The following is a 9,354-nucleotide window of genomic DNA, read 5'->3' on the forward strand; positions in this document are numbered from 1 at the left end:
AGTAGGACTTAGTTGGCTGTGGGTACAGGGGTAGAGTCAGAGGTGACCCTGAGGTCAGGGGCCCAAGCAGCTGGATGGATATGAAGCTGAGAAGAGTAGCGGATAGGAGGGAAGTATTCACTGGATGGCATCAAATCCAGGTCCAAGTCCTAGAGAGAGGTCAGGCTGGAACTTCAGTTCCTGGGGTTGCTGACTCCCACAGAGGGTGTAATGGAAGCCAGGAGGGTCTGATGGGTTGTGGAATTCAGAATAGTCAAGTGGCCTTGAGCCCCTCAAGAACCAGGTGACTTGGCTGGCATGGTGGCTCACGCCTGTAATCCCAGCACTTTGGGAGGCCAAGGTGGGTGGATCACCTGAGGTCAGGAGTTCGAGACCAACCTGACCAATATGGTGAAACCCCCATCTCCACTAAAATTACAAAAATTAGCCGGGCGTGGTGGTGTGCACCTGTATTCTCAACTCAAGGAATCCTCCTGCCTTGGCCTCCCAAAGTCCTGAGTCTGCATCCTCGGATTCTCTTGGTTCTGCTGCTTACCATCTGGGCACCACGCTAGGTGACTTACTGCACCTCCTGGGGCCTTGGTTTCCTCATCTCTAAAGAGGAACCTGCCTTGAAAGTTTGTAAAGCACCTTTATTCAATAAATCTTTATTGAGTACCTACTGTGTGCCAGGCACTACTCTAAGAGTTGGGGATACAGCAGTGAAGAACACAGACAGACAACCCTGCCCTCACGGAGCTTATATTCAGAGGGAAGAAAGCCACTTAGCAGGACAAAGAGCTAAAATGGATAGTACAGTGTGTTCAGAGGTAACACACATGACAGAAAAGATAAGGTATGGGGCCAGGCACGGTGGCTCACACCTGAAATCCCAGCACTTTGGGAGGCGAGGTGGGCGGATCACCTGAGGTCAGGAGTTTGAGACCAGCCTGGCCAACACGGTGAAACCCCATCTCTACTAAAAATAAAAATAAAAATAAAAAAGCCAGGCGTGGTGGTGGGCGCCTGCTACTCGGGAGGCTGAGGCAGGAGAACTGCTTGAACCCAGGAGACGGAGGTTGCAGTGGGCTGACACAGTGCCACTGCACTCCAGCCTCCGCGACAGAGTGAGACTCCATCTCAAAAAAAGAAAAAAGAAAGAAAATGTCTAAAAGCTGGTTGGCCTGTCCCCTGGACTGTTGTCTGGAAGAAAGGTGATGCCTGCAGGCATTCTCGCCGTGGAGTGCAGTGGATGTCCCAAGTTGGACATGCCTTTGGAAAGGCCTCTGCCCTGCTTCAGTAACATTCCCTCCTTGAGTACCCTTGTTTTCTATCCCAGGACATCCTCTTTGATGCGAATACACACAAAGTGAAGAAGTTTGTTCTACATACCAATTACCCTGGGCATTATAATTTCAACATGTGAGTACCCCTGTCTGTACCTCCCCTCTGTGAAGTGAGTTTTGGGCTGAAAACCCCAGGAAGGAGCTTTTGGCTTTGGGTGTTCACTAATTTATCTACACCTGAATTCTTGCTATTTCATGGGAAGTGAATTTCCTGAGTGCTTGCTGTGTTCCTGGCACAGGGTCCAATGCCTTACATCTCTCTGTGTGAACCCATTTTACAAATAGGGAAATAGTCTCAGAAAGCTTGATGTCTTATCCAAGGTAATAGGCTCTCCAGAACCCAGGGCCAAGATCTTTTCTGTTCGACTTCCGTGCCTAAATCTGGCCTCCCCCAGTGAACACTGTCAGGGGCTCAGAGCCAGGGCTTTGGGCAGGTGTGTTTGGTTCTGTTTCTCCTGGGGTGTGGGGTTGGAATATGGGAGTGGCCAGGCTTTCTAGGAGGCCCAGCCTTTACCCATCTGCCTTCTCTCTAGTTATCATCGCTGTGAGTTCAAGATCCCACTAGCCATAAAGAAAGGTGAGTAGTGAAAGCTCTCAGGGTAAGGGAGGGGTTTTAGAGTCTGTTTTCCACTACGAGAAGGGAGAAAGATTGAAGCAGTGGTTGGATGTGTGGAGCCTCTGCCCATGGCCTCAGTTCCTCTGGGGTGGGCTCATTGTTCTGGGGGCTGCAGTGTTCTTGGTCTGAGTCTCATAGAGGCCCTTGAGGCCTTTTCCTATGACTGTGGGATTGCCGGCCTCTGGAGGGGAGAGTTTCTTATCTACAGATGATCATCCAGGGGCCCTCAGCCCATCCTTGTTGCCTGCCACCCACTGCCAATTGGTGTAGCTCACACCTGACTGACCTCCCTTCACCCATCCATCCTCTTCCACCCTGGAACTCCAAAACAGCCTGTTAATCCTCCCCATGTACTCCAACCCCAGTGCAATGGGACACCAGGTCTTGTTCCTACCTAGGGCTGGGGCCACAGGTAGGCTGTCTTCTCTTTTCAGAAAATGCAGATGGTCAGACAGAAACATGCACGACCTACAGCAAGGTGAGCACCTATCTTCCTACCTGGCACAGCCTGAGAATGAGGTGGACATGAGCCTGCAGGCAGTATGGGGCTGTGTCCTCTAGGCCAGCCATTTGGTCACAGGCATGTTCATGTCCCTACTAACCCCTGCTCCCCTCTATCCCTCTTGCAGTGGGACAACATCCAGGAGCTCCTGGGCCACCCTGTGGAGAAGCCTGTTGTCCTGCACAGGTGAGTGAGAGTTTGATGTCCCTGGCCACCCCACCTGACTCCTCAGAGCCCAGAAAGCCCAGGGAAGCCTGGCACAGTGGATGTTGCTTAAAAATTACAGAAGTTTCTGGTATTGCCACAAGCATACTTCCTGCCCCACTCTGCAAGGACTGAGTCAACTGTTGTGTGTGTTCATCTGTGATAGAGAGAATGTCCCCAGGGGTAGCTCCCCTCTCCCAACCCTACCTCCAGGTATGGGGGCCTTCTCACCCTTAGTTATTCAATAAGGAAGGAGGGCTTGGCTGGCTGGCCTGGGCTGTCTTTTTCCCTTCAAAGCTGCTGCCTGCTGAAGTCCACAGCCCCATTCCTGGTTGCCATGCTACCTGAGATTCTCTCACTCGAGAGGGCCCTCTTGACTCCTCACCACCCTAGTCCAGTTCCACAGTAACTTTTTTGCCCTGTTGGGCTCTGTATGTATAATTCTGAGTTGAGTGAAGCGATCCCTACCCCTAGGACCTTGCAGGCCTGTGTGGGAAACAGACATACACTCACAGCCATGAGAGACTACTGGCCAGTATCCCATACCCCAGAAAACACTGGATCCCTTGCTTCAAGGCCGTGGCCTCTGCCTCTCTAATTCTAAATTCTCTGGCTTCAGGTCTTCCTCTCCAAACAACACCAACCCATTTGGTTCCACATTCTGCTTTGGTCTTCAGCGAATGATCTTTGAGGTAAGCTGTGGAAGCCCTAGAAATAAACTGCCTGGGGGGTTGCTGATCATGGCAGGGCCAGGTGAATGATGGAGGGAAATTGGGGAGGGCCTCACTGCCATAGTGGGCAGATTCATCCTTCTTCAGCAACCATGTCTGCTGCATACCTGGCCTCCCCACACTTAACAGTGAAGGTTCAGAAATGAGAAATCTGGGGTCACAGAGGCCGAAGCAGTGGTCTGTATCCAACAAGATGGGAGGTAACAGATCCCAAGTTTCTATCTGACAACATGATTATAGCAGGGAAGGGAACCACAGGGCAAGTGGGGCCCAGCAGAGGGTGTTGGGGGCCCTCCAGTGGCATGTGAACGAATGCATTGTAGGGGAGTTAGTGGCTCTGGAGGTCCTGCTGACTTGGGAGAACAGCAAGCTGCCCTTGTTTTCCCTGTGGATGCAGTATCTCCAGCAGACACTTAACAGTTCCAGAAGGACTGGACTCATGGCCATGGTAAACCATTGAGAAACAGGCAGATCTCAGGCAGAGGGGGGCCCTTAGCATGAACCAGGGGAGGTTGAGGAGTCAGGAAACCCAGCCCTTAGGTGCAGGTATGTCACACAACCTCCAGCCCTCAGGCACGGGATCTGCCTACATCCCTCTACCCCTCCCCCTTGACCCCCTATCCTCTTCTCACACCAGGTCATGCAGAACAACCACATTGCCTCGGTGACCCTGTATGGCCCCCCTAGGCCTGGTAGCCACCTGAGAACAGCAGAGCTCCCCTAGGGACACCACCACCCATGCCCCTCTGTCCCATGGAACTGTGCATCACATCCTGCTCAGTGGGCCTCTGTACCACCCTGTGGGTTTTCTTGGACACCTGGCCAGTGTTGAAGGGCTGTTGTGATGTTCTGAGGTTGGGCTCAGGCTGGGTGCTCTGCCATGGGCTGAGTGGCCCAGATATTCCTCTGTCCATCCTTGGCCTGCTGGTGCCAGCAGGGGACACAGACTGCAAAGAGAAGCACAAAGTTTGAGCCTTGATTCCTGGACCCAGGAGCTCTCAACTAACAAGCAAGGAGGCAGGACACGTCAACCCTTGTCCCATGCACATTGGGAAGACTTGGGGCTCTTTCTGTGACTGAGGACACAGGCACCCAGGATAAGGACAAGGTCCTGCCTTTGGCCCCACATTGCCACATGTCCCTTAAGGCAAGCAGGTAGCGTGTCCATAGTACTTGGTTGCGACATTTGCACTACATCCACTTTAGTTACTTGATGAGCTGGCTGTGGCCAGGGTGGCCCACCTGCCCTTCCCTGTTCCTTTCTTGCACGCGCTCCCTGCCTGGGCACACCAAACTGGTTGAAACACAGCTTTCTACCATCCAGGTACATGCCCAGGCCTGGTTCTCACCCCTGTTGGAGTCAGCTTTCAAGATTGCCTGTGTCCCTGCTCTGCCCCATCCTGGCTGGCAGGGCTGCATGTTTCCATCCTGTTTGCCTCTTTTATTTAATGCCAAAGTTTTAGCCAAAGACATCTTCCTACTTTTGTTGTGTTTCAGCATTCTGTTCTGCACTGTGGGCTGGCTCTCTGCCGCAACCCTGGGCACTGGCCCCTGGCTGGGCCATTTCATGGCTCAAAGCCTCTGGGGGCTCAAGGAAGGCTGGGCTGCTCAGTCCCTTCATGGGTCTTGCTAATGGAAAGTAGCATATATGTGCTTTAAAAATATTAATCCTTTTGAAAAGAATTGAGAAGAGAAATGTATAATTTTATCCCATTTTTAATATTTTGGTCTAGCAACTTGTGATACATAGATGACAATTTTGTGAGTTTTTCAAATGTGTGTACAGATTTTTGTAAATATGACTCTTTTGTAATTAACTCATGTACAGCCTCATCCTGTATAGTTTAATGATGAATGTGCAGGGGACCTGTCTCAGGCTCCTATATGGTTCCTGGGCCTTATAGCCAGGTTTGTGTGGCGCTCCCATGACTTTTGTGACTGACTGGTGTCTTCCCATTTGGACTGTGGCCTGGCCAGAGCCCCTTGCATATCCCCACTGTCAGGGGCAGCCAGGACTGTTCCCATCCTCCTGGAATGGGGGAACCTTCCTTATCCCCTGCCCACATCCCCTCTCCAATAAAGCACCTGTGCCCTCAGCAATGGCCTGCCATGTGCTGTTGCTGGGATGTTTGTACCAAGGTAAGTGTGGGTATTGGTTTTTTGAGCAAGGGAGTGGTTGAAGCATATGGGGAAATTAACACTGGTGGCATCTCAGGGGAAGACATTCCTTGGCTCCTCTGAGGGGATACAGCCTCCAGTGGGAGACTGGCATTGTTGTGTGAGTTCAGGAGGTGGGGAGAGACTAGGTAGGATCGTGCACTCATTTGTCCCTTATGTGTGGCTCCATCCCTGGTGCTCGGCCACACCTGGGCCCAGGAGAGGTTGTGGGAAGCATAATGTCTGTTTTCAGATGAGCTGTGGCAGAGTGCCTGCCAGGTTCATGAATTCAGGCTGTGGCGGCTGGAGCCCCTCCACCTCCCTGTGGGGCCTGGCCTTGAGAGCCTCTGCATGCGTCCGCCTCAGCCTAGGAGTTCCAAATCCAGCAGTGTGGTAGGATTCCATGAGTCCCTGCCACCCCACCAGAACACACCTCTGTGCTACTAGGAGGACCAGACATATCCACTGCTCTGGGACCTGCTAGACAAGAGATGGTCATTTACCACCCAGCCTTGGCTCGCTCAGAGGGTCACCATTACACGGGTTTCAACTGGTTCCAGCAGGGTGGACCACCAGGAGCCAAGCTTAACCCCCCATCCCCTGGGATCCTGTGGAGACAGGCACCTGGTGATCAGGGGAGAACCACATACACGGCAATAATCTGGGAAACAGGCTCCATCCTGGGTGTGAGTTAGGAGCTTGGGGCTGTAGTGGGGAGCTAGGAGTCCCATTGGAAGGGGCCTGCAGCGACAGGCTGTGGATGCGCACAGGCTGGCCCGTGCGGCCCGTGCAGCAGGCGCCACATAAGCCAGATGTCAGAAGCCGAGAGCCCGTGGACTACAACCAGCTCGCGGTAAAAGCAGGGGTCGAAGGTGCTCAGATGCGGCGCGGTTGAAGGCTGGGGGATGCCAAAGGTGCGGAAAGCAGGGTGAGGCTCGGGCGTGAGCCGCAGGCGCTGCAGACACATGCCCAGAAAGACGTCGTCGATGGGGAAGAGCTCGACCTGCGCACAGGCGCCAGCCAGGCGGTGCAGCGTGGCCCCGGAAAGCACAAAGCCACCGCCGCCCGCGTAGGCCGGATAGGCGGGGAGGCCGTACACGGCCTCGGGGATGTAGTACTTGCTAGCCCGCGTGCGGATGGGCCGCGCCTGCACAATTACGTCACCAGCAAGCAGGTCTTGCGCTGGATCCCGCGGTGCCAGGAATTCCAGGAGATTCCCCACGTTCACGAACACATCTGCGTCGCCCTTAAACACGAAGCGCACGTCGGGGCAGAAAGCTGAGGCCCAGGCTAGAAAGTGGATCTCCTTGAGCGTTAGGTTAAAAAAGGTGTCGTCGAAGGCCCAGAGCAGGATGTCCGCATACGCAAGGCTCTCGGCCCGCAGCAGAGCACGCCAGTGGGTTCGCGCGCCCTCCCCAACTTCGTCGGCCCCGCCCGAGCCTGCGCCCCTGGGCACGCCCAGGAGGAACACGCGGCGCACCAGCGCCCCCTGCACGCGACCCTCCGCGCCCCACGTCTGGCGCACGGCTTGGCGCCGCTCGAAGTCCTCTGCCACCGACTTGACAGCAATAAGCAGGTCCGGGCGGCCACCGGGTGCGCCGTCGCCGCGGCACTTGTGCGGCTGGTTAATGAGCAGTGGAAACCGCCGCTGGTCCTTGGCGCGCAAATAGCGGGCGAAGTCAAAGGGTCCTGTAGGCGTGGGCGGCGCCGGTGTCTCCCCTTCGTAGGCCGGCGGGGCTGCACCCGCGTCGGGTAACTGGAACGCGCGGGCTCCGGGGGTGGGCCTCGGTGCCGCCCGCCCTCGCGCTCGCGGCGCGCTCGTCGTCGGGGCCGCGCTGTCGCGCTGCGCATAGAGTAGGAGGCCCAGGGAGGCGCCAAGGAGCAGCGTGAGCGACGCGTCCCTGCGTAGGCGCAGCCGCCTCCTCATCTCCGCGCGGCCTGCGCCCTCCCTCCCCTGTCAGGGTTTCAGTCGGCGGGGGGGGGCAGCGAGCTCCGCCCTCCCCAGCTGAGGGGGCGGGAGGCCACGCCCCGGGGGGCTCCAGCGACTGACGGTTGAGCCCCTTGCGTTGTTCGCCTCCTCGCGGCCGTGTCGCACCGCCAGGACGGGCAGCCTGAAAGGGACAAGAAGTTCACCCATGTAGCCAACTCCCCCGCGGCCTCAGCTCCGGCCCAGGACTGCGACCCAGGGCCGGGCAGGGAGACAGGGATCCTCGGCCCCTCCCCCGCCCGCCTCCCTCGCGCTGAGGCCGAATCCCTTCCACCCCTGCCATCCCCTCAACGTCGGGCCCTGGGGTCCCGGCACTCACGCTCGGCCCTCGGAAGTGGCGCAGCCCCGGACGCCCTGGCCTCCGGGGCTCAGCGCAGGGTCCCAGGGGCCGCCAGGGACCGGGCCCGAGCCAAATGCAGCGTTGGCAGGAAGGGGGACCGGTGCCGTGCCACGTGACCCTCCAGCTGTGCGCGCCCGGACTTCTGGAGCTCAGCTCCGCCCCGGCGCCAGGAGCACTCCGGCCTCCGAGTGGGGACTAATCCCTGAGAGGGAGCCTTCTCACGGTCAGTCCCTCTGGGAAGGGCTGGTCTGGGTGCTCACACCCCAAATTCGCCTTTCCGGGGATTGGGAAGAAGCATCAACTCCTCTGGTTAGCTCCCCCAACTATCCACTCCCCATTCCCGCGTCTCTGGAGTGGGGCGGAGTCTGGGCTGCTAGGCGCCCCTGAGCAGGCCGGTTCCAAATGCGCATGAACCTGGCCACCATCCCGGGCGGGCCTCTCCTCAGCAGTCCTGATTCCATCAGGCAGGGTACATACGCTGCCCCCGAGACACATGGCTGTCTTCCTACTCCTGGTTCTGCCATGTTCCCCACCCCCAGTAAACACACGCACGGGACAAACAAGGCAGCCCACCCAATCCTCAGGGCAACCCTGCCAGCAGCTCTCATTCAGGCCCGGATGGGGACACTGGGGGCTCTTCGGGGAGTTAAGTGACTTGCCCAGGATCCAAGGGCCAGAAAGCTCTGCTCCCAGGTCTTCTGAAATTCAGTCCAGGATTATTTTATTTGTCCTTGCCCCGCTCATCCATCCACTGGGATACAGAACAGGGGGCCAACCCAGTCTGCTTTAATTTCACAGGCAAGCACTTCAGCCTGTCTCCCCGGGGGCTAATGGACCTGAGCCCAAGCCAAGTGCAGTTCTTAGTCCCCTGGTCCCCAACATAGCCTACTGCAGGTAGAAATGATCAGGCCTGTGCCGCTGCAGGTCAGACTGGGCTGGCAGGGATGGGGACAGCTTGGGAAGACTCCTGGCGGAGGCCTTGGCTAAGGGATTGCTCTGGGATCCAGGTGGACAAAGGTGCTCTGCAATGGAGAGCTAAGTCCTTGCCCAGCTCAGCTGCCAGCTCTTTCTTGGTCCCAGCCCATGTGGTGGATCCTGGAATAGACAGCCTCCACCGATCTCTAAGAACCCAGCCCCATCCTCTGTCCAAGGGCTATATCTGCTCCTGATGGTTTCTTCCCACCAACGTGCAATCTTAAAAAGCCAACTCTCTGGCTGGGTGTGGTGGCTTACGCCTGTAACCTCAACACTTTGGGAGGCTGAGGTGAGTGGATCACTTGAGGTCAGGAAGTCAACACCAGCCTGGCCAACGTGGGGAAACCCCCATCTCTACTAAAAATACAAAAATTAGCCAGGCATGGTGGTGGGCGCCTGTAATCCCAGCTACTTAGAGGGCTGAGGCAGGAGAATTGCTTGAACCTGGAAGGTGGAGGTTGCAATGAGCCAAGAACACACCACTGCACTCCATCCTGGGCAACAGAGCAAGACTGTC

General features: G+C 56.4%; 2 protein-coding genes across 8 annotated transcripts in view; one reads left to right on the top strand and one right to left on the bottom strand.

Moving 5' to 3' along the window:
* The window catches only part of PHAF1 (phagosome assembly factor 1), a 42,658-nt gene extending 37,141 nt beyond the window's left edge, over positions 1–5,517 (top strand). For 4 of the 7 annotated variants that reach the window (XM_054453867.2, XM_063654382.1, XM_063654381.1 and 1 more), the window contains 6 exons: positions 1,319–1,401; positions 1,859–1,902; positions 2,340–2,419; positions 2,571–2,629; positions 3,267–3,339; positions 4,016–5,517. In XM_054453867.2, coding sequence (XP_054309842.1) covers positions 1,319–1,401; positions 1,859–1,902; positions 2,340–2,419; positions 2,571–2,629; positions 3,267–3,339; positions 4,016–4,102 — 426 coding nt within the window. In that variant the 3' untranslated portion in view covers positions 4,103–5,517. The remainder of the gene's footprint in view (positions 1–1,318; positions 1,402–1,858; positions 1,903–2,339; positions 2,420–2,570; positions 2,630–3,266; positions 3,340–4,015) is intronic. The other 3 variants (XM_054453868.2, XM_063654384.1, XM_054453869.2) reach the window with 1 other exon arrangement.
* On the bottom strand, positions 5,079–7,462 carry B3GNT9 (UDP-GlcNAc:betaGal beta-1,3-N-acetylglucosaminyltransferase 9). The gene has a single exon (XM_054453871.2). The coding sequence runs from the start codon at positions 7,460–7,462 to the stop codon at positions 6,254–6,256; it is 1,209 nt and encodes a 402-aa protein (XP_054309846.2). The 3' UTR covers positions 5,079–6,253.
* Between the last annotated feature and the right edge of the window lie 1,892 nt (positions 7,463–9,354).

Source organism: Pongo pygmaeus, chromosome 18 (genome assembly GCF_028885625.2).
Source record: "Pongo pygmaeus isolate AG05252 chromosome 18, NHGRI_mPonPyg2-v2.0_pri, whole genome shotgun sequence".
NCBI lineage: Eukaryota > Metazoa > Chordata > Mammalia > Primates > Hominidae > Pongo > Pongo pygmaeus.

Coding starts and splice junctions, on each gene's coding strand:
- B3GNT9 (XM_054453871.2), bottom strand. CDS start 7,462: ATGAGGAGGCGGCTGCGCCTACGCAGGGACGCGTCGCTCACGCTGCTC.